General features: G+C 37.4%; 1 protein-coding gene across 1 annotated transcript in view; it reads left to right on the top strand.

Moving 5' to 3' along the window:
* Positions 1 to 25,331, top strand: part of VPS24.1 (SNF7 family protein) — a 71,598-nt gene extending 46,267 nt beyond the window's left edge. The window contains exons 4-6 of the mRNA XM_089827186.1: positions 24,138 to 24,259; positions 24,647 to 24,841; positions 24,951 to 25,331. Of these exons, the coding sequence (XP_089683312.1) occupies positions 24,138 to 24,259; positions 24,647 to 24,841; positions 24,951 to 25,031 (398 nt within the window). The 3' untranslated portion in view covers positions 25,032 to 25,331. The remainder of the gene's footprint in view (positions 1 to 24,137; positions 24,260 to 24,646; positions 24,842 to 24,950) is intronic.
* The last annotated feature ends 684 nt before the right edge of the window (positions 25,332 to 26,015 follow it).

The following is a 26,015-nucleotide window of genomic DNA, read 5'->3' as shown; positions in this document are numbered from 1 at the left end:
AAAGACAACATACAAGTGTTTGACAATATTCTGTGAGCTAAAATCAATCAGTTTGGGCAAGGGATTTTACATTGGTATCAGAACGTGCTTGCAAAGTGTTTGACAAAATGTCAAACAATTGAATTTGAGAAGGATTTGGTGTTTCAGGAAGTTATAACAGGTTGGGGTTATTACAATAGATGCCTTGGCAAGGACAAGATACGTTATGTAGAGGTACTTTTAGAGGAGGATGAACAGCAAGAGGGCAGCGATGAGGAGGAGAACGAGGATCGACCACCGAGAGGGAAGAAGAAGGCAGATACCCAGGGGCAGCCTCCTATTATAGCATCACTTTCTAGCGATCCCACAGGACACCCCTTTCATTTGAAAGGAATTGTTAGAGGACAACGTATTATATGTCTCTTGGATACAAGTGCCTCGCATAACTTCATAAGCTCACGATGGGTTACCAAGAGGAATTTACAGATTGATGACATACTTGAGTTTGAGGTTAGGGTGGCAAGAGGTGAGAGATTGAAATGCGCAGGGAAGGTGTCAGGACTCCCAATTCATTTGACGATTTCCTCCTTGAGGCAGATTTCTATGTGGTGGATTTAGATGGACTAGATGCCATGTTGGGGAGAAAGTGGTTACAGACCATAGGCAGATATACAGTTGATCATGAGAAGATGCAGTTGGAGTTCTTATAGGATGGCTGACAAGTGATCCTCAAGGCTATGCCAGAAGGGGAGCCCAGGTTGATAACAACTCACAGGATGGAAGCCATTTTGAGGCACAATGATTTTGAGTGGGCGATACAGTGTTTCATCTCTTCTAAGGAAAAAATACAAGATACATGACAACAGTACCATTGTGACATCCAGACGGTGCTTGACAAACATAGGAGAGTATTTGAGGATTTACCCTTAGGTATTCCACCAGATAGAGAGCATATCATTGAGCTAGAGGAGGGCGCCAAACCCGTCATTACCACTCCTTATCGTCACCCCAGGCATTACAAGGAAGAGATAGAGAAGATGATTAAGCAACTGGTAGATATGGGACATATCAGACCCAACTCCAGCCCTTTTGCCTCTTCAATGGTGTTGGTTAAAAAGAAGGATGACACTCTTCGGATGCGTATTTATTACCGCGCCCTTAATAAGAGGACCATTAAAAATAGGTATCCGATTCCTCGCATTGATGAGTTATTAGATGAGCTTCATGGAGCTGTTTATTTCTCAAAGATAGATCTTCGATCAGGATACCATCAGATACGAGTTTGAGAGGAGGATGTGCATAAGACAACTTTCAGATGCCACTACGGACAATGAGTTTTTGGTGATGCCATTTGGGCTCACTAACGCACCAGCTACTTTTCAGTCATGCATGAACCACATCTTTAGAAAGAAGCTACGAAAGAGTGTGGGGGTCTTCTTTGATGACATCTTGATCTTTAGCAAAACTTGGGAGGAACATTTGCAGCCTCTAGACGAGATCCTTAGCCTCATGGCAAAACACTCTTTATTTGCAAAGGAGTCTAATTGCGAATTTGGACTAATTGAGATTCTCTATCTAGGTCACGTGATTGGTATAGAGGGAGTTAAGGTACATCAGGAAAAGATATAGGCAATCCTTGATTGGCTACCGCCGAGAGATGTATCTGAATTGCAGGGCTTCCTTGGCCTTTGTTCTTATTACAAGTGATTTGCTAGAGGTTTTTCCCAGGTAACAACCCCTTTTACCGATCTGACACGGAAAGGGGCATTTAGATGGACAGGGGATTCATAGGCAGTCTTTGATAAACTGAAACAGGTAATGAGCACGTGCCTGGTTTTGGCACTTCCGAATTTTTCTAGACCCTTTATTTTGGAGTGTGATGCTTCAGGGAGTGGAATCGGGGTGATTTGATGCAAGACCGACATCCCATAGCTTTTGAGAGCTGGAAACTTAGGGGCAGCGAACTATTATATTCTACTTATGATAAGGAAATGCTGGCCATAATGCATGCTTTAGCCAAGTTTAGACAGTACTTGGTAGGAAGTAAGTTCATAGCAAAGACTGATCATAACAGCCTGCGTTACTTTCTAGAATAGAAGGAATTGAATGAAAGACAACAAAAATGGGTCAGCAAGGTTCAAGCATATGATTGTGACATTGAATATGTTAAGGGTAAAAATAATATAGTTGCTGATGCACTTTCTAGGAGACCCTCAGCGGTGGAGTGCTGTGCCATTTCCGAGATTTCAATAGATTGGAGGTCCTAACTGTTAGTTGAGTATTCTAAAAATACTCACACTTGTCAGATTATGGATAGTCTACTTCAGGATGATTGGTATAAGGTAATGAATGATATCATATATTATAAGGATAGAATCTACCTAGTACTAGAATCGTAATGTAAAATGAATATATTGCACACTTTACATGATGCACCTTTAGCAGGTCACCTAGGTTTTTTCAAAACCTACCGGCATATTAGAGAGAGATTCTCATGGAAAGGGCTTAAAGATGATGTATTGCAGCATGTCAGAGAGTGCCAGACTTGTCAGCAGAACAAGTCAGAACAGGGCTTCCCAGCAGGTTTACTTCAGTCTCCTCCTATTCCAGCTCAGAGGTGGGAGAGTATCTCCATGGATTTTATCACGGGGTTGCCGTGGGTCCAGGGTAGGGACTGCATTTTTGTGGTGGTAGACAGATTGACTAAGTTCATGCACTTATTTGCTATTGCAATAGACTGGTCATCCTCTCAGATGGTAGAGTTGTTCTTTTGAGAGGTTTTTCGTCTTCATGGATTACCTAGGGCTATCGTGAGTGATAGAGATAGCAGGTTTCTCAGCACCTTTTGGCAGGAAGTTTTTAGATTGACAGGTATCAAGTTGACACCTAGTACTAGCTATCATCCACAGACGGATGGTCACATTGAAATAGTGAATAAATGGGTGGAAGGGTATTTGAGAAACTACATTGCAGGTCAACAAACAACCTGGGTTAAATGGTTGTATTTGGGGGAGTATTGCTATAACACCACATATCACATGTCCATTCAGATGACTTCTTTCCGTGCTCTTTATGGCTATAAACCTCTCTCCTTCATTGATTTGGCCTTACAGGACAGTAGGGCTCCTTTAGCCAAAGATTGAATTCTGGATCAACATGATATTCTCAGATCTCTTAGGGATAATATTTAGTAGGCACAGAATGAACAGAAGTTATATACTGATCGACATCGTATTGAGCAGAGCTTCAAGATAGGTGACATGGTTTATGTTCGTCTCTAGCCATATAGACAGAGCTCCTTGAAGAAAAATGGGTTAGAAATGCTCAAACCAGATTTTACGGACCTTATTGCATCACCAAGAGGGTTGGTGAGGTTGCTTACCAGTTGGATCTACCTGGTGATAGTCCAATCCACAACGTGTTTCATGTCTCATGCCTCAAGAAGGCAATTGGTTAGCAGGTTGTACCGTCAGAGGGCTTGCCTCCACTTGATGAGGAGGGTAGACTTGTTTTTGGAGCCGACAGAGGTGATTGAGACCAGTGAAAGGAAGTTGTGAAATAGATTTGTCAGAGAATCTCTAGTCCGTTGGAAGGATTTATCGTATGAAGACACCACTTGGGAAGGTGAGTCTATTTTACAGCATCCAACATTGAGATTGCTTGAGGGCAAGCAATCCCGGGAAGGGAGGACTGTCATGTCCCCTCTTTCGCACTAGTTCTTTTGGTGCCTGGTTAATCTATCTTCACATCTGGGTAGATTAACAACATTACCAGTAAGGATGCCTGCCAATCACAAGGGAAAAATTATCTTAAGTTCGTCATTTAATGTATTAAAGTACTTTAATAAAGTTACTTTATGTTTTAAAAGTCATTCACTTTATCAAGTGACTTAAGTGACTAGAAGACGAAATTGGTGTTTTATCCCACATCTCTTATTTCAACACTCTTACCTCACTTCGAGGTTATAAATATGAGACTCCATCTTGGGAAATAACACACAAAAGGTTTATGAATTAAATATTCTTTAGCTCTGGTTGCTTAAATGTGACTGGTGAACTTTGAGGACAAAAACCCTTGAGTTTCTTGAGGAAGTTGGACGTCACCCCAACCCCTCATATTGGGATTACCATACAGTTCAGGCAGAATTCAGCTAATGACAGTGACTATGTATCAAGTTGGGAGTAGATTGTTTATCACAGAAGCATAGGGTCCGTTTGGTTCGTGGAAGATGACAAGAATTGGCTTTTTCAAAACCCGGATTTGAAAATTTGTGCGTTTGTTTCAAAATTTGCAAAATGGAATTAGCATACGCGACTGCCAATTTTGCCTCAAAACCAGGTTTTCCAACTTCCTACTAGCAAGCAGGAATTGCAAATCAAAACCTGGTTTTGTTTTTTGAGGAGTGTAAAAACAATAGATTGGACTACTTTTTGAAATTTGACTTCAACTCCAAGCTTATGCACTTCACATGCATCTTCCGAGTGAAACAAACAGTTTCAGTAAACTCCCAAATATCGGAATGAAGATATGCAAAACCTTGATTTGGCTAAACCAAGATTTGTAAAATTCCAGGTTTTTTAAATTCCACGAACCAAACGGACCGATAGAGGCTGGTCTTATTCAATGCCAACGATTGTATGGTCAGCAGTTAAGGTTAATGGCAGAAAGAAACAACTATTTCATGGTCGAAGATAACAGTGGAGTCCCCCTGTGAGTGTTTTAGTAACTACTTCAGAAAATCATATGCTGGTAATATTTGATTCGCTGTGTAACTTCCGAGGAGCAGTATTAGGTATCCATTTTGTGCCTTTCAAGGCATTGTCTTTCAAGTAAAAACCATGGGTTCCAGTAATAATCAGAGGACATGACTAATAAGGGAAACCACAGGATTGGAAGGACTACCGAGCAGTAACTACCTGGTCAGGCGGAATGTAAGAGTAGTGGCTGGAAGTGAATGCAGAAGAATATCTTAAGGACTTCACGGCATATGCAGTTGACAGTGGTATTGGTATTACTCCCCTCCGCGGGTTGAGACGACTCCCTCCCTCAACACGGGCGGTGATAGAGAATCATAGCAGACAGCAGGTGGTCGGATACTTGGAACTGGTGACAGGTTGAATGTTAATGCACTCATAAAACCTTGCAACGGTATTCACCAATGTCACGGGTCTGTCCTCCTTTAATCCTTCCTGCACTATTTACATTGCTAATACTGTAAGATTGTCAGTTTGTCTTCTGTGTATAGCTTAAGGATTATTGCCTTACTGTTATAAATTTAAGGTATGAATATTAAGTTCTAAGTTCAGTTTGATCCTGATTGGTGGAAATTTGGAATAACATTGGTTAACTTTATCAGCTCATAGCAATTGTATCGGTAAGCAGTGATATAATATTTACAGTATGCATAACTACTGAATGAATTGTAATTTCTTGATAACTGTTTGACAAAATACCTCAAGTCCAGATCAGAACTCATCGATCAGATTTAGTAAAGATCATTACAAATAAAGACCTAAAAGAATAAGTAAAGTAACGCCTCCTAACTTTGATAAGTTGGGAAGAATCACACTTGGTTGCAAAAGTTAAGACATGTCTCTCATTAAGCCCCATGAGGGAAGAAAATGCAATTACACTTGCGGTGCTCCATTTAATAGAGATAGCCCATGATTGGTGGCACCCTGGCCTTATCACCCAAGGACACCAACTAATAACCACTTTGATGGAATTATTGTCATTGATCTCAAAGGTGTGAAGAAGAATCGACATTGATGGTTTATACAGATATTGAAGATACTATGACGATGATACAATAGTTACTTCATTGTGCATTTGTAACATGAAAAGAAATATCAGATATATGGAAAGATGCATGGAAAGAGAGATTAATATTGCCTATAGTTTGTGAACAAGAAATATATAGTGAAGTGATTATAACATCAGTATAAAGAACATCGAGATAATAAAGAGACATATATTAATCTGAGTATATACAGACACATAAATATAGTGTGGTTGTTAAAGAATGAAGAAAGACATACACCAGCTATGATTGCGACATCTACAGGTTCAGAAGTCAAACATGTACAGGTAGGAGAAGATATCAAATATTTTAGTATCCACTGTGTAAGTCACAGGAGTTGTGCAATAATATATTATGCACAGAAAACATTGAAGATTACTGCAGAGATACTACAGCAACATAATGGCAAACAGTTAATATCAAATTAATTTGATGCAGCTAATCTATGGATTGCAATAAAAGAAAATATGCAATAACCTATCTATTGTATTCAGATATCGAATCCAGTAGTAAAATGATGACAAGCCAACAATGAATATTTGATAAGAGTTCAAACAGCCCATGTTTTTATATTCATTTTCTAGAAACGCCATCGGTAGCCTTCATATATCACGAGCTAATGAACGATATGGTAATCCTTTGAAAGCAGGGATAGATGGAACAACACGTGGTCGAGAGATTCATTGCCGTATTACCCATAGAGGCATTATCAGTTTTGAAAGATGAACCATTCTTAGCGATGAATCATTGAAGTTAATCAAGGACACAGTTGCAGCAGTTCATTGTGAAAGAGCAACGCTTGTATGATGGACAGTGATCAATACATTAGTTTTATAAAATAAAGCAAAGCCCAGTCATGCGATTGTGTAAATGATACAGCTGAGATTATGACCACCAATGTACAGAGGAGGCATTGACAGAAATTAAAGACACATCAACAAGTCCAAATCGAAAGTCAAAAAGAAGGCACAATAAGATGATAAGTAACAGACATTTGAATAATATATCTTTTCTATTTCTAGCAAATCTTTAGAAAGGACAAACTCTTCATTGATATGAATTTCCAGTCAGATTATGATTACCGTAAATATTAAAATGGTGTATATAGAACAAAGTACCGATGAGGATTAAATTAGAAAACACGTTGTGTGCCAATAGCATTGTGAGTAAGCAATGAAATCTAAACCTGCAGGTACAAGTGTGAAGAGAAGTTCGCATCCCAATATCTAACATGTCTGGCACAATAATGGATTCAAAGGTTGAATGTGTCTGAAATGAAAGATTCTGCAGCGATAACATTTGCAGAATGAAAGGGAATTCAAACAATGATTGTTTTCAAAGCAGCGAAGGGATTGAAGGCAGTGACATATCTATTGGGAGAACTAGTATCGTCTACTTCTGAAAAAGTTAAAAACACTGATTTATTATTATTATTGAGGATAATGTCTACAAATGTATCAGGAAGTGCGATTCAATGATCAAAAATAAACAAAGGAATAACACCGTTTGTTCAAATCAATGTTTTGACTTAACAAATCAATGGATACAATTTGTTAAGAGAGGTTCTTACTTTATTAGAAATATATTATATATGTGCTTAATGCAAAGTCATAAAAAGAGACATATCTCATCTTAAAAGGGTATGTCTTTTCAATAAAAATGAGGATATTTAAAGCAGATCAAATTGTATTTTGAGAATATTAGATTACAAGTATATTTGAAGAAAAGAGATGAAAAGTAAGAGAATGTCGTGGAAGTGAAGAAGTGAGCAGTTGTAGATGAAGTGACGATAAGAGTAAGAGCAGAGAAGAGCGGTGAAGTATCAAATGCGCTGTAAGTTGTTAAATATATATATAAATAAAAGAAGATTAAAGCAGTAAAAGTGCAAAAGAGAAGTGAAAGTAGAAACAAAAGACATGAAGTAAAAAGAGGTGTAGGAGGTGAATAAAAGAGGAGTGAGAAGTGTGGAAGAAATACTTATATCAGAATATTGAAAAGGGAGAATAAAGAATATATATATATTTATATATATAGTGATATTAAAGAGAAGATATAAAAATTGAAAAAGAAGAATTGCTGCTCTATTGAAGACAAAATAAAGAAAGATATTTGCAAAGGTGAAAGTAAATTTAAAGCAGATATAAATATCAATTTAAAGAAGGGAAGTTGTGCATTTCAATTGTACATCATTAGTTGAAGACGAGCAACATTGCCAAGTTGGAAGAGTAGTTTTTGTGTAGTGGGTTGGTGCTCACGAGGACAAGCAGTGGGGGTTGGTGCTTCCAATAGGTCGGAGCTTGCGAAGAGTGGGAGTCGAAGCTTCTAGTGAGTCAGTGCTCATAAACATAGAGGTTGGAGCCTCTAGTAGGTTGTAGCCTACAAACCAATTTCTAAAAGAATAGTTTATATATAAAGCAATTATTTGTCGTGGTTTTTTCCCGCATTGGGTTTCCACGTAAATCTTGTGTTCATATAAATAATTGTTTATTTCAGTATTTGAAGTTATTGTTTGGATACAAGTTTTAAATCGGCTAAATTGTTATTATATTGATTCACCCCCCTCTCAGTATAATCGTGTGCTCTTCACACTTATGAGGAATTCATGCAAGAACTCATTAAGATGTTTGATTAGAAGCATCTATGATGACACTTCAAGGAATTAAGCCAACTCAAACAACAAGGGGTAGTGGAAGAATTTGCAAGCGGTCATGGTACCAAAGATCTCCCAAGAAAGACTCACTTATTTGTGGAGGGACTGAAAGAATCTATCAAAAGTGTGGTGAATGCATTGGACCCAGTAGACTTAAGAGGAAGCAATCCAAAAATCTATGAAGTTTGATACCCAACTATTAAAATATATAAGATTTTTATCAAACACGACTAAGTATTCTCACAAAGATGAACAACATAAGAGGGAATTTCCAAAAAGAAAATGCTTTCATTGCAATAAGAATCTTGAATGTGGACTGAGAAGATGAGAATGCCCAAAAACAATCAAAAGATCTAAGAAGGAAGATTGTGTGTTTCAAATGCAAGGAATCATGGGAACTAGGACATATATGTGGAAAAAGTAGTCGAGACAACAAAATAGAAGCAATACTTGACTAAGAAATAGAATGAACACCAAACAAGAAAATAAAGCATGGAGGAGATTGTAAGAGCATCCAATCAATGATCGAAGGAGTGAAACCGATGAAGCTTTGAGGAGGTGAAACTCTAGCAATGACAACATAAAATAGGCCAATTCCCAAAATAAAATATTGTAAAATTAAGATATGCTTTGCATATGTTTTATATCTTCATGATTTCATTGTGCGTGCTTTGTATTTGGTTTCATTCTGGTTGACCTAGAATAAGAGATTAACTAGAGTGAACCCAAGAGATGTGAATTTTGAATCATGCAAACATTGGGTTCTGCAAATACAACTGGCACTGTCATATGTTCTTTAATACTTTCCTCAGGAAAATGAGAGCAAACTTAAGTTTCTATGATCAATCTTAGTTCACACTAGAAATAGAGGAGAAAACATATAAGATAATACCAAAGGAGCATAGTGGGACGTGGATTATGATAGATCTCCATGATTATTAAATTTTTGTTGACAAGAATACTTTGAGAGGGAAAGACTGTGATGTGCCCATCAAATATTGACAATATTATCTTTGCTTACTGCAAATGCTTAGTATCAAGGGAGAAACTCATAGACGATAATGATCATATATTATGACATTCAAATAATATAACAAATAAAGCAATTTGTTTATGGTGGAGGTTTCTATGATATGAAGATGACAAGTAATAGTTTCTAATAGCGGGATGTTGCCAGTTCAGAGAGAAGCGATTCCAATAAATTAATGAGGAATAAACTGATAAAGGAAACACATACAATCATAGGGAGTTTGAAGACTAAGCACCATTGATTATATTAATTGACATTGACCAGTCAATTAAATTAAAGAAATAACAACGGTTGAGTATAAGGACTGCAGTTTTGGGATATTCATTAAAGAATATCAACTCAGGCAGAGATATTATATGAAATGGAAATAAAAAAATGACACCTATTGGTTAAGATTTAATATAAATCCTTAATTTTGAAGAACACTGTAATGTCCCCATCTTTTTAGCAGCTAAGTGGAGTTCTTAGCCTTCACATTCTCCAAAGGCTAAGTGGAGCATAAGAGGAAATTAAATTAATTTCCTATAAAGTCATTAAATAAATTAAAAATTAAAAGGTAACTTTATATTTAATTAATTAAATTAATTATTGTATTAGAAGGGAGAAGCTTCTAGAGTGTGTATTAATTATTGGAAAGGGGGAAGCCTCTAGTAATTTAATTTTCTAGAAGCTTCTAGAGTGTGTATTAAATAAAGTCATTAAATAAATTAAAAATTAAAAGGTGACTTTATACTTAATTAATTTAATTAATTATTGTATTAGAAGGGAGAAGCTTCTAGAGTGCGTATTAATTATTGGAAAGGGGGAAGCCTCTAGTAATTTAATTTTCTAGAAGCACAATTAATTATCCTATTGCAAGGGAGGAGTAAAAGATCTGTTTAAAAACCCCATTTCTAAAAAATTAATTATGCATTGAAAAAGATGTAGCTACAGGTGAACCATATGCACTCATGCTAACTGTATCAACAATAGGTGTAGTCGCATCAAAATATATGGACATAGGAACAACACTAACTGTTGCAACAAAAAACTGAACCGAATCTGTAGTTGATGAAAACTCATAATCATCAACATGTGCACCTTCATTGGAACACACATCAACAATTGCATGCATATTGCTAAACTCCTCATTGGATGGTTCAACTGACATAGAAGTGTTTGCTGATATGACAGTTCCCTCGCATTCTCCTAATCCCACTATTGCTGCAGCGCCATCCCTTGACAAAGCCTCATATGTGGACTTCTGACTCTGCACACGACTCAACGCCAGATTGCGAATCAATAATACTAGAGCGTAAATCCACATCTACTGACTCTATTGAAATGCTCTCATCACCAACATCATAACTGGGTGGCTCTATATATGCCTCGGTCTGACCAGAGGAATCAACTACCTCCTACACTGGAGCAACATACAAATCGTCAATATTGATGCCCATCTGTCTAGCCATTAGCTGTAACATCATATCCATTCGCCTATTCTGCTCCTGTTGCATACATTGCCCCTCCTCTAATGTACCCAGTAACCATTTGAACATCACATGCTGATCTAGACTGATATACATTTTGTCAAACACTTTTTCCTCTATCCGATTATCCCAAATTCCCTATGACCTCCATAGGATGGCAGGACTTAAAGCTCTGATACCACTGTAATGGGCACCTTGGAAATGCCCAAGAACTAAAACAATTGTTGAAAGTGTTTCACGAAGTTATAACCAGTAGGTGCCCATTACAGTGGTATCAGAGCTTTAAGTCCTGCCATCCCGTGGAGGTCTTATAGGGAATTTGGGATAGTCGGATAGAGGGAAAAGTGTTTGACAAAATGTATATCGGTTCAAATCAGGATGTAATGTTTAGGTTACTAGGTACATTAGAGGAGGGGCAGCGTATGCAACAGGAGTAGAGTAGGTGAATGGATATGATGCAATAGGAGCAGAATAAGCGAATGGATATGATGTTGCAGCTTATGGCTAGACAAATGGGCATCAATATTGATGATTTGTATGTTGCTTCAGTATAGGAGGTAGTTGATTCCTCCGGTAGGACCGAGGCATGTATAGAGCCACCCAGCTATGATGTTGGTGATGAGAGCGTTTCAGTAGAGTCAATAGATGTGGGTTTATGCTCTAGTACTATTGATTAGCAATTTGGTGTTGAGTCATGTGTGCAGAGTCAGGAGTCCACATATGAGGCTTTGTCAGAGGATGGCGATGCAGCAATAGTGGGATTAGGAGAATGTGAGGATGTTGTCATATCGGCAGCCACTTCTGTGTTAGTTGAACCATCCAATGAGGAGTTTAGCAGTATGCATGCAGTTGTTGATGTGTGTTCTAATGATGGCGCACATGTTGATGATTGTGAATTTTCATTAACTACAGATTCGGTCCATTTTTCTTTTGCGGCAGTTAGTGTTGTCCCTATGTCCATATATTTTGATGTGGCTACACCTATTGTTGATATAGTTGGCATGAGTGCATATGGTTCACTTGTAGCTACATCTTTCCCAATGCATGTTGGTGATGATCAAGATTCTAGTCCAATATATATTATGTGGGTGGATACAAGGAAGAAGAGATTTCATAGATCTTCTACGGAGTTGCCTTCTGGTGACATTCTGACTTCTACATCTTCAGCACAAGTTTTGGGTGCTAGGCTGTAGGACATGTGGTTGGTCTTGATGATGCTGATTTGCAGTTGGTTTAATGTCCACAAGGATGTCACATACTACTTCATTTAGGATCCAGGTGGAGGTTGGAGTTCATTGTGTTGTTGGATTGCTTGAGGATAAGCAATTTCAAGGAACGCAGACTGTAATGTCCCATCTTTTTAGCAACTAAGTGGAGTTCTTAGTCTGAACACGTTCTCTAAAGGCTAAGTGGAGCATAAGAGAAAATTAAATTAATTTCTTATAAATTCATTAAATAAATTAAAAATTAAAAGGTGACTTTATATTTAATTAATTATTGTATTACAAGGGAGAAGCTTCTAGAGTGTATTAATTATTGGAAAGGAGGAAGCCTCTAGTAATTTAATTTTCTAGAAGCACAATTAATTATTGTATTGCAAGGGAGGAGTTTCTAGAGAGTGCATTAATTATTGGAAGGGGAAGCTTCTAGTACTTGCAATTAATTAATATTTGATTTCCTTCTAGAAGGGTGTAGGGAAAGTATAAATAGAGGTGGGAGCCTCATTGTTTAGCATCGGATGATTGTGAATTGCATTTGATAAAAGCTTGAAGGTGTGAGTTAGAGATTTGGTCTTGTCATTAGAGGACGTTCATCCTCTCTTGTAACATTCTAGATGTTATTCCCTTGGGGTTTGGCCTTTGGAATACATTACTATGTATTTAATTTTATCATTTTGAGAACTAATATTATTTCAGCAGCGGTTCAATCTTCAATTTGCATAAATTCCTTCTTGCTCATATTATGTGGATTGAAACCTATGCAAAGACATTAAAATCGCTTTTAGCAATTGGTTTAGTTCTTGGGCATTTCTAGGGTGTCCATTACAGTGGTATCAGAGCGAGTTTTTGGGCATTTCCCGAGTGTCCATTACAGTGGTATCAGAGCTATAAGTCATGCCATCCTATGGAGATCTTAAGCATTTACGTTTGAGCATGCAATAAGGGCTTTATAATTTTCGCAATACTAGAGCTATAAGTCCTACCATCCTCTGGAGGTCTTATAGGGAATTTGGAATAGCTGGATAAAGGGAAAAGTGTTTAACAAAATGTATATCGGCCCAGATCAGGATGTATTGTTCAGGTTATTGGGTACATTAGAGGAGGGGCAGCGTATGCAACAGGAGCAGAATAGGCGAATGGGTATGATGCAACAGGAGTGTTGATGCAAGTTTTGTATCACTTACATAACATATTAGGATTTGGGTATTCGATATGGGATATCAAACATGCAACTCCTCTCTTGAAAAGTTATTGCTCATGGGACATGAGTATAACTCCAATGTTCCTTACACTATTGGATACTCACTTAGTTTTATCGATGTGATTCGCTGGTAATCACATAGGCAGCCTTACGTTTTTCATTCAAGGATGACTTGGACTTTGGTGGGATGAAGGTGATGGTGGTTTGGTTTGTGAAATGTGCGGGTGGCAAATAATGTTGATGGTGGTGATGATGGAGGATGTGTCTGCCAAGGATGATGTTGATGAGAAAGCGGTGGTGGTGGAAGGTGAATGGATGTGTTCTATTCTTAACTTCTCTAACTTCCTTCTCTAAACTTTGACTACCTAGCTACTCACTATTCTACTCCTACTCCTACGAATGGAAGGTTAGCAAATGGACAGGGATCAAACCTAATGAGAGTTGACAAGCGACCTCACTTCCACAAGTGCAATGATTCAAAGGAATAATAAACTAGTTTGCCACGCAAGGCTTCCCAATGAGCCGCTAGGATGCTAGTGGTCTAGTAGTGATCCCTATCAAACACCTACTAATGCTACCATGCAACTATCCATTTACTTCACTCTCACTTAAACAACTTGAAATGAAATTTGCTACAACAACTTGAAAGGAAATCTAACTAAGTGGAAGTAGAAAACATGCAATAATACTCGATGTTCTTAATCAACATGCAAATCGCAACAATGAAAAAGAGAGCAATTTTGGTATTATCTTCGCAACAATTTCTCCAACGCTTTACAAATGAGAGAAAATGGCCTTATATAGGGGCTAGAAATACAACGGACGGTGGAGATCAAAACAAGATCAAGATCCAGATTGGATCTTAAAAACCTCAATTAGGGTTTTCACCCCATTGGCCAATGAGAAGATGCCACCTCATCAATGGACCAATGAAAAAAGTGGCAACCAATGAGAAGGCACCAAAATGGTGGCCAATCAGAAATAGATACTTGTCCTATTCTAGAAGAAAGGGAAATTGCCACTTGGGCTTATATCAAATGATCTTCTAATATAAATCTTCCATTTTCTTTCATTTTCTTAGCTAAGGCAATGAACTTAGCTAGCCTTTCGTTAACTTCTTCCATAGGAGGACAAGGTGTGTGCTTCGCTTTGAGTTCCACTCACTTCACCATGCTGCTTGCTACTTGTAGCATCTTTTCATGATCCTTCTCATATTCTTTCACAAATCCAATAAGAGCATTGAGAGAGGAAAGGGTGCTTAGATGCTTCTTCCTGATGGCAACCTTTTCTAGCACATCCAACCTTCATCCAAGTCTTATCTCAGTGATATCCTCTTCTCTGATGTCTTCAAAATCAAGGGCTGCTCCGTTGTCGCTCATCATGGTCGTAATGGAAGTGTCGACGCCTGGGCTGTGATGTGCAACTGCCTTTTGTATATCCTTTTATTGTACTGCCATTGGTATTGGTTATTTGCCTCATTTTCAAGAAGGGTGTTTTGGGCATCATATCCTCTGCCTTTCTTAGTGTTTGTCCCCTTAGGATTCTTACTTGCACTAACATCCTCCATGCTCGTCGCCCTATTATGGGATGGTAGAGTGGTGGACCAGAAGGCAAGTAGAATCAAGGGAAGCAATCCTTAGACTAGAATGAAAGAAGGATGTTAGCTTAAGGACCCCTTTCAACTCAAATGATTTGAAATTACTTTTACCAGTAGCCAAGGGGGATTGTCCTTCCTTTAGTTTGTCCTTCATTCGTATCATGTCCACTGCATCGATATTGGTGTCGGTTATTCGCTTCATTTTCGAGAAGAAGGGTGTTTTGGGCATCATATCCTCTTTGTCTTTCTTAGTGTTTGTCCGCTTAGGATTCATACTTGCACTAACGTCCTCCATACTTGTCGCCCTATTACGGGATGGTAGAGTGGTGGACCAGTAGGCAAGTAGAACCAAGGGAAGCAATCCTTAGACTAGAACGAAAGAAGGATGTCAGCTTAAGGACCCCTTGCAACTCTAAATGATGAAAATTCACCTTAACCAATAATCGTACGACTTTTCGGAATTAGGACTAGACCTCAAGAACTTCAAATCCACTTGCAAATCAAAAAATTTCATGTAATTTACCTCCAAACAAAATTACCCAACCTAGGGCAAAAATTGCAGCTTCTTGCAAAAATCAGAATTTTATCTCCCACAAAATTCGGCTCCCACAAATTTTGCCTTCCACAAATTTTGCCAAGCAAGAAGAGTGCAGATCTGCTCTTGCAAAATCGCCAACACCTTGAGAAGGAGAAGTGAGAAGTGAGGAGGAAATGGGAGAGAGGCCTCCTCTTATACCCAACTTTCTTACTCCCCCCAAGCTAGCCGACTTGGACCTTGGGAGAGAGAAAAACAAATAATTAATGCAAAATTATGACCCACAATTAAATACTTAGCTAAATATTAATTTTACCAAAATGAAAATTGCTTTTTAAATTGCCAATTAGTTTCAATTTGCAAAAAGAAATTAAATGGTGCCTTGGAGATGTTAAATATTTCCATTTAATGAGGATATAATAATTAATACGTCCATTAAAATTGGATTTTGGCTAACCAAAAGCCATTTTTCAATATTAAATTACCAATTTTATTAAAGGCAAAAGTTTTCAAGGCAATTTTAATCTATTAAAGTCAATTTTTTGCAATTTTTACCCAAATCGATTTTGCTATGCCAATTAATTTTTTTTGACAAAAATAAAATAATATTGCCTCTAGAGCCAAAAATCGATTTTTGCAATTTAGCTTAATTTTTACAAAATTAAAATTTTCACCAAAGCAAAATTTGAGATTTTCCAAAGCTCAAGTCTAACAAAATTTTCCTTTTGAAAGATTATTCAAATTTATACAATTATATCTAGATTTTCAAAAGAAAACGTCTAAGTACAATTTTATCCTGCCAAGTTGAAATTAACTTTGAAATTTTTTCGGCCTAAGGATAGAATTGGTGGCTCTAGAAAATCAAGTGAAAAAAATCAGGTGAAAATAAGTTAAGTCTCTCCCATTGGCCTGAAAGTGTCCAAGGCTCAAAATTCTCGAAACTCAAAAAAAAACTTTTGGACAATCCGAAAATTTGCCGAGGCGATAAAAAAAAAGGGGGGTCCCCAAAATTTTTGGGGCAATGGTGTGAAAACCTCACAACAAGGAGCATAATAGATGAATGGATATGATGCAACAGGAGCATAATAGGCAAATGGATATGATGTTGCAACTTATGGCTAGACAGATGGGCATCAATATTGATGATTTGTATGTTGCTCCAGTGTAGGAGGTAGTTGATTCCTCAGGTGGGATTGAGACATGTATAGAGCCACCCAGCTATGATGTTGGTGTTTCAGTGGAGTCAGTCGATGTGGGTTTATGCTCTAGTATTATTGATTCACAATCTGGTGTTGAGTCATGTGTGCAGAGTCAAGAGTTCACATATATGCCTTGTCAGGGGATGGCGATGCAGCAATAGTGGGATTAGGAGAATGCGAGGATACTGTCATATCAGTAGCCACTTTTGTGTTAGTTGAACCATCCAATGAGGAGTTTAGTAGTATGCATGCAATTGTTGATGTGTGTTCTAATGATGGTACACATGTTGATGATTATGAGTTTTCATCAACTATAGATTCAGTTCAGTTTTCTGTTGTGGCTATTCGTGTTGTTCCTATGTCCATATATTTCAATGTGGCTACACCTATTGTTGATACAGTTGGCATGAGTGCATATGGTTCGCTTGTCACTACATCTTCTTTAATGCATGTTGGTGATGATAGCGATTCTAGTCTAATATATATTATGTGGTTGGATACAGGGAAGAAGGGAGTTGCCTTTTAGTGACATTCTAACTTCTACATCATTAGCACAAGTTTTGGGTGCTAGATTGCAAGACATGTGGTTGGTCTTGATGATGCTGGTTTGCAGTTGGTTTAATGTCTACAGGGATGTCACATACTACTTCATTTGGGATCCAGGTGGAGGTTGGAGTTCATTGTGTTGTTAGATTGCTTGAGGACAAGCAATTTCAAGGAGGGTGGACTGTAATGTCCCCATCTTTTTAGCAGCTAAGTGGAGTTCTTAGCCTTCACGTTCTCCAAAGGCTAAGTGGAGCATAAGAGGAAATTAAATTAATTTCCTATAAAGTCATTAAATAAATTAAAAATTAAAAGGTGACTTTAAAGTATAAATAGAGGTGAGAGCTTCATTGTTTGGCATCGGCTGATTGTGAATTGTATTTGATAAAAGCTTGGAGGTGTGAGCTAGAGATTTGGTCTTGGCATTAGAGCACATTCATCCTCTCTTGTAACATTCTAGACGTCATTCCCTTGGGGTTTGGCCTTTGGAATACATTACTATGTATTTGATTTTATCATTTTGAGAACTAATATTATTTCAGCAGCGGTTCAATCTTCAATTTGCATAAATTCCTTCTTGCTCATGTTATGTGGATTGAAATCTATGCAAAGACATTAAAATCGCTTTCAGCAGTTGGTTTAGTTTTTGGGCATTTCCTGGGTGCCCATTACAGTGGTATCAGAGCTATAAGCCTTGCCATCTTGTGGAGGTCTTATATGGAATTTGGAACAGTCGGATAGAGGGAAAAGTGTTTGACAAAATGTATATCAGTCTAGATCAGGATGTGATGCTCAGATCGTTATTGGGTACATTAGAGAAGGGGCAGTGCATGCAATAGGAGTAGAATAGGTGAATGGATATGATGCAATATGAGTAGAATAGGTGAATGGATATGATGCAACAAGAGCAGAACAAGCGAATGGAAATGATGTTTCAACTTATGGCTAGACGGATGGGCATCAATGTTGAAGATTTGTATGTTTCTCTAGTGCAGGAGGTAGTTGATTCCTCAGGTGGGATCAAGACATGTATAGAGCCACCCAGCTATGATGTTGGTGATGTGGGCATTTCAGCGGAGTCAGTAGATGTGGGTTTACGCTCTAGTATTATTGATTCACAATCTGGTGTTGAGTCGTGTGTAGAGTCAGGAGTCCACATATGAGGCTTTGTCAGGGGATGGTGATGCAGCAATAGTTGGATTAGGAGAACGCGAGGATACCGTCATATCAGTAGCCACTTTTGTGCCAGTTGAACTATCCAACGAGGAGTTTAGCAGTATGCATGCAGTTGTTGATGTGTGTTCTAATGATGTCGCACATGTTGATTATGAGTTTTCATGAACTATAGATTCGGTTCAGTTTTCTGTTGCAGCAGTTAGTGTTGTTCCTATGTCCATATATTTCGATGTGGCTACACCTATTGTTGATACAGTTAGCATGAGTGTATATGGTTCTCCTATAGCTACATCTTTTCCAATGCATGTTGGTGATGATTAGGATTCTAGTCCAAAATATATTATGTGGCTGGATATAGGGAAGAAGAGTTTTCATAGATCTTCTATGGAGTTGGCTGTTGGTGATGATCAGGATTCTAGTCCAAAATATATTATGTGGCTGGATATAGGGAAGAAGAGTTTTCATAGATCTTCTATGGAGTTGCCTTCTGGTGACATCCTAACTTCTACATCATCAGCACAAGTTTTGGGTGCTAGGCTGTAGGACATGTGGTTGGTCCTGATGATGCTCATTTGCAGTTGGTTTAATGTCCACAGGGATGTCAAATACTACTTCAATTGGGATCGGGGTGGAGGTTGGAGTTCATTGTGTTGCTAGATTGCTTGAGGACAAGCAATTTCAAGGATTGCGGGCTGTAATGTCCCCATCTTTTTAGCAACTAAGTGGAGTTCTTAGCCTTCACGTTCTCCAAGGCTAAGTGGAGCATAAGAGAAAATTAAATTAATTTCCTACAAAGTCATTAAATAAATTAAAAATTAAAATGTGACTTTATATTTAATTAATTTAATTAATTATTGTATTACAAGGGAGAAGCTTTTAGAGCGTGTATTAATTATTGGAAAGGGGGAAGCCTCTAGTAATTTAATTTTCTAGAAGCACAATTAATTATTGTATTGCAAGGGAGGAGTTTCTAGAGAGTGCATTAATTATTGGAAGGGGGAAGCTTCTAGCACTTGCAATTAATAAATATTTGATTTCCTTCTAGAAGGGTGTAGGGAAAGTATAAATAGAGGTGGGAGCTTCATTGTTTGGCATTGGATGATTGTGAATTGTATTTGATAAAAGCTTGGAGGTGTGAGTTAGAGATTTGGTTTTGGCATTAGAGGACGTTCCTCCTTTCTTGTAACATTCTAGACGTCATTCCTTTGGGGTTTGGCCTTTGGAATACATTACTATGTATTTGATTTTATCATTTTGAGAACTAATATTATTTCAGCAGCGGTTCAATCTTCAATTTGCATAAATTTCTTCTTGCTCATGTTATGTGGATTGAAACCTATGCAAAGACATTAAAATTGCTTTCAGCAATTGGTTTAGTTCTTGGGCATTTCCAGGGTGTCCATTACAGTGGTATCAGAACGAGTTTTTGGGCATTTCCCGGGTGCCCATTACAAAGACTTAATTGATGTATTATAAAGTAGTGTGAATAGAGAGAAGAGACATGTCTCTCAAGTTGCATCCACTACCATCGCACAAGATATAAGATGCAGACCAATCTCACTCAACTGAGGGGGAGGGGGGTGTGGAAATTCTTACAAATCTTTCTCTTTTTGGTATCCATATTTGGAGCTGCTTAATCAAGCACTTGCTTATACCATCGGAAAGACATGAAATAGATAGGAAGAAGTTTGACCAAAATTAGAATATTTGATCAGGAACAACAAAGGATAGTAATAGTAATAGTAGCAGCAGATAGAATACAGAAAATATATATTATTAAACAGCAATCCTCATTAGGGAATGACACTTATTCGTAAAGGGCGGAGTTTAATATGTAAAAAAGGCTGTATCAGCAGAGAGATATAATCTGAACTCTATTGACAAAGGTTGTGACTATCATCATTAGGTACGTATAAAGATTGAATGGGGAGAAAATGAATAGAATAAAATGAGCTTCAGACTACAAGAAGGATGTGATTTCAGCAGATCCATTCCTTAGTATCAGGAAGAGGATAACTATATTCAGCCCCAAACCTAGAGTATTAATAATATTCTTGGTAATACAGAAATGCTGATTAATATAGTTTTGTGATTTCGATAATGCAATCTTGTTTTATTGTTAATGAATATTAAAGATATGAATTAAACTTGATGGTAGTGTGGCACAAGAACTGGAAGGAAATTTACAATTGACGGCCAACCACTAAAGGTGCTCTATTGCAGTGGTAATCGAGGGAACAACTAAGGGAACCCTATTGCACTGGCAGCTAAGGGAGAATAGCTATGAAGGAAATCTACTGCACTATAATTGAGGGAGAACTGCTAACGGCAACCTATTGCAGTGGCAGTTTTGAGAGAACAGCTATGGGGGCACCCTATTGCACTATGATTGAGGGAGAACTGTGAAGTTCACCCTATTGAAGTAGTAGTTAAGGGAGAACAGCTATGAGGGCACTCTATTGCACTATAATTAAGGGAGAACCATTAAGAGCACCCTATTGTAGTGGTAGTTAAGGGAGAACGATTAGGAAGGCAACCTACTCCATTGTGAATAAAGCAGAACTGCTAAGGGAACCTATTGCATGTACCACTACCTTAACCCGTACATCGGGAGGCCAGTGGTCAATCAATCAGAAGGCCAATGATCAATCAATCGGGAGGCTAGTGGTCAATCATAGTTAACTCCAACCATGGGAGAATGGAGGAGGGATAGAGGGAGAACTGCTGACTTCGGACACCCTGCCATGCCTCCTTATTTTATATATTCTATAATTGGAATTCACATTCACATACAACTTAGGTGTTGCATAATGATATATGTTCTTTAATGTTTACACTACGATCTAATCCTAATACTAATATGTATGTTGGAATTTGTGTTCATGCAGTGAATGCAGGGATAAAGTTATGGATTACATACTTGAAGAAGCCTTAACCCTAATTTGTGGCAATTGTGATTATTAGGGAAAATCAGAAAGAAGACATTACATGGAGGGATTAAATGAGCACATTGAAGTTCAATTGGGATAGTGTGGTTTGCCTTGGTGGTTCACAAATTTTGTTATAGTTTCTCTTGCTCTTTAAAGGTGTTTGTCAAGTGGAAGAATGTTGGGAAAAGATATCTCAGCATGCATTTCTAATGTTCATTTATAATACTTTCATATGTACTTGCTAATTCATCTTTAGTGATTTTGTCTTCTTGTGAGAGTGTGTCTTCCCATATGGAGGATGGTTGCATTTCGTCTTTAGTGAGCTTTGGCCTCATGTGAGGCGTTAGGTCTCCTACATTTAGGTGGCATTGTTTTGCATTGTTTTGGCATCTTGCGGTGTTTGTAAGGTTGTCATGATAGGATTTATATTTGACAGATTTAATGACACATGTAAGAGCATGTAAGAGGGAGGTTGAAAATATTCGACATATGCCATAGGCATCTTTCTAAAGGAAGAAAATGCCAAATTTGGGTGCCCAAGCCGGTGTATTCGATTGACACCTCCAATTCTTAGCCTATTGGATACATCATGGAATATAAATGTGCTGGATTTGAATCATGGATTTGGATGCTGTACTAGTCTTGGTTGCTCATGGTTTTCTATTACGTTGGGATTTGAGACATGGATTTGGATGCCATGATAGTCTCAGTTGGCTCATGGTTTTCCTAAACCATCTGTGGTTTCCTTGTTGATGTTATCCTATTCAGTTGGGTGTTTGGGTTGAGATGCTATGAGGAGTTTTTTGTTGCAGGGAATGCTGTCAGATTCGCTTGAGAGGAGAAAAATAGAGATCTCAATATTAAGATTCTTAGCTTACATGTGTTTTTTACCATGTTTTGGTTGTAGATCAATCCATTGGATTGGTACTTTGGCATGTGTGGTTTTTTACCCAAAAGGGTTTTCCCCAAATATATTACAGTTTTTTCTTTTCTATATATTATTCTTCCATTCTTCTTCCTACTTGTTCTTAGATGTGTCAACTTGTATGCTGCTATGTTCCAAAATTTACTTGGTTTTGAAATCTAGTTTACTTTCCTCAATGGGTTATGTGGGAAGTTATTATTGTCCTAATTTTTCTTTATGCATATAGTCATATGCACTTGTATCGAGCATTTTAATTGAGAAAATTTAAACCTGCATTACTGGAAGGTGCGTATTGTTTCATTTTTTAGCTTTAAGATTCTCATTTGAGATCTTAATGGAGCTCTAATGTTATGAATAAGCTTCTATGCTTTATTTGATGAATGGATTAAGAATGCTATCATATGAATATTTGTAATTTTCTATATATCTAATTTTTATTTCCCTTAGAAAAGGCCTCCAAAAAATACCATCTTGAAAACGTCACCCCTTGCCTTGTTGCTCCCATCACAATGAAATATCTTACGTATATTTATAACTTTATACGCTATTGGGGTTATTTATTGAGTTCAATCATTGAAAACAATGTAATTATTTAAAGCATAGCTACACTTTAACATAGTGAGTGGCGGAAAAATCTTCTACTTTATTTCTATCATAAATCAATTATGGATTTGAATACAGTAATACTGTTGTTAGAGATCCAATTCAGATTTTTCAAAAGAATCTCAAACTGGAAGAGTCTAAGCTTCTCTCCATAGCGTAGATTTACAAAATGACTCAGGTTTCCTCAGTGCACTGCCCAAGACAATTGCATCTTAGTTGATGATACTCTTGGAGGTGGCCTGCTAGAATAACAGTTCCGACCTGCAATTTAGGACCTAGTATTGTGCTCCTCTTGAAATAAATTTTTTCTTTGAGTGGTGGCATGCCCTTGAGCTAGGCACTAGTATGATGCTATCCTGGTTTTGGACAAGTGCCAATTGGATCCAGGACTCCTGTGGATCTATGTTACCAGAATAATGTAGCATTTCTAAGCCTGCTGTCACTGTTTTACCATTCTTCATGCTATTTGTAAATCTGCGTAACTCAAGTGCCATCCTATAAGGGCATCCCTGAACAATATAGACTGATTCAGACTGCCCACCGAGTTATCCTAGCCGCATCCAGCTTGCAGAATAATTGCAGAGCTAAAGGAAGAATCACTCTGCAGGTTTGTAGATGTGCACAAGTTTTCAGGAGTGACATCTTTTTAACTAAGAGTTGTTTTACAACAGAAAAAATGAATTTACATATATAGAGAGTTTGAGCTATATATATATATATATATATATATATATAGTGTTCAAGTCCAAGAGATGAAAGTGAAAGTGAAATAAAAAATCAAATCTCAAAGTAAAATAAAGAAGCATAAAGGAAATCAATATACTATACATAGTAAAAGCACTTAAATCACTGTACAACTTGAAATGTTCCTAGTTCATTTTCCTGATTATTATGATCCACTTTTGAGTCATTCTTGGTTGAGCTTTGTAGCGAGGTTGCACTTCTCCTCTAGCACTTGATATATGTGTGTGTGTGTGTAGAGAGAGAGAGAGAGAGAGAGAGAGAGAGAGAGAGGGGTCATATTAGAAAAGCTGTACCTGAACCAGCTAGCCAATTCATTAATCTTAGCTGAATAGAGAGTACATTGTGAATGGTTGCTATTTTTGTTGATAATAGATAAATAAGAAACAATAAATAGCTTTGTGTGTTCCATTAGCTTGGAAATTTCTATAAATGCGTATGATTGTTATGATGCATCTTATGGTACATGGACATTTATTTTTGATACAGCTATACTTTGTTGGGAAATTTGATGCAATTTATTGTACTTTGCCTTGCAGCAACTGCTCGTGCTGTTGGACATTTGTCAAAAAGTACAGAAGTTATGAAGCTTGTAAATGGACTCATGAAGGCTCCAGAAGTGGCTGCTACAATGCAAGAATTTACAAAAGAAATGACCAAGGTTTCAATCACCTTTTTTTGCTGAAAATGAAATTGATTGTTTTTTTATAGTCCTCCACGTGCTTTAGCAGTTGTATCATCACAGATCATGTAAACTTGAGTTCAATGGTTCCTTTCTTGAGTTGAACCTATACCTTCCTTGTGACTGTGCTCATACCTTACTACTCAGGTCACACCCACTGGATAAAAACAGAATTGAGTATGGCCATACACTGATACAGCCTACCATGCAATAACTTTGGAAGTACAATACTTGATGGATGAAAAATATCCATGACTATTTCTTATTTGCTTTGAATGTCCTTCAGTGTTTCAACGATTTAACTCTGTTTAAATTTATCATTTTTCTGGTCCTTTTATAAATTGCATGATTTATATAATTATTCAGGCAGGAGTCATTGAAGAGATGGTGAATGATTCAGTTGATTCTGCACTCGATTCTGAGGACATTGAAGAAGAAACTGAGGAGGAAGTTGATAAAGTATTGAGTGAGATTGCTGGAGAGACGGCAGCTCAAATGCCTGCAACTACACGAAGGGAGAAGATGAAGCAGCCTGCTCATGAGGAAATGAAGCCTGAAGAGGTATACATATATATTTTGCAATATTAGTTTAGCAGCATTTATGAGGTGTGTGGATGGCTACATGTATTGGAGTTATATTTAGGTCTGATAAATGTGTATGTTTTGGCAGCAACAAGCTGTTGCTGAAGGTGTTGATGATGAACAAGAGATGGAAGAGATAAGGGCAAGGCTTGCAAATGTTCGTTCGTAGATCGGAATGTTTATGTAAATCAAAGAAAACTGATACTTGTGTTTTCTAAGTATATTGCACTCTTAATGAATTTATCTGATCTATAACTGAGACTGGCATTGAGCTCCGGAGCTTTTGAATGCACTAAAGTAGCTTTTGAAGGTTTAAGGAGGAAATGTTTGTCAGCACCAAGAAAACCGCAAGTGTTAAGAGGATCCCATGTATTGAAGTTTTAAACTTTTAGGTTGTATTCACTAGATCTTCATTTTGTTCTGGTCTACAATACTTGGTTTTTATAGTGAATTCAGTTCTTAGTACAAACTTCTAGATCTGCATTTTATTACCTTTTATTTCTGTATGAAAGTTGAATACCAAGACAGACTATGCAACAGAAAATAGAGTCTAGGAAAGGTAGAGAAGACCATGCCTGTTGCAATAGTCTGTTAGTGTAATCTTAATATAGGTCTTGCCATTCCCTTCTATCCAGGGCATTGGTGGATCAGTTGCTGTATATTTCATTCTCATCTGCTTTATCCAAATTGTTAGCCAACTCTTAGGTGCACTTGGTCAGGTCATTGTTCTATTTAAATTGCACAAGTTAACATGTGGAGCTTAATGGATATCAATAATAAAATGGACTTGTCTACTTATATTGCATGGCAAATTATTATTATTGTATAGCTGATGTAATAAAACTGAGTTATATTTTTCAATAGCTCACTGGAATAATAATCATCCAAGGACAATTCAGTGGCATTGTTTAAATTCCCTTAAATAGTTTTGAGTCATAGAAGCAAAACTCTTCTTAGGAAAAACATGGCAAACCAAAAGTGTATAATATTTTTTGAAATGTTGACAAAGAGACAAAAACTACATGTTTTTGATATTTAAAGGGCATTTCCATAGCATGGAGAACAGAGAGCTAATAAACTAATAAAATAGAGAGTTTAGCGCGTGAACTCCCCAAATCAATTTTTTGTCTAAAGTAGCAAAATGCAATGCATT

Source organism: Cupressus sempervirens, chromosome 1, assembly GCF_028749045.1.
Source record: "Cupressus sempervirens isolate cs-2001-9-10 chromosome 1, ASM2874904v1, whole genome shotgun sequence".
NCBI classification, from domain to species: domain Eukaryota; kingdom Viridiplantae; phylum Streptophyta; class Pinopsida; order Cupressales; family Cupressaceae; genus Cupressus; species Cupressus sempervirens.
Note: the sequence above shows the minus strand (reverse complement) of the source record. Positions and strands in the feature narration are given on the sequence as shown.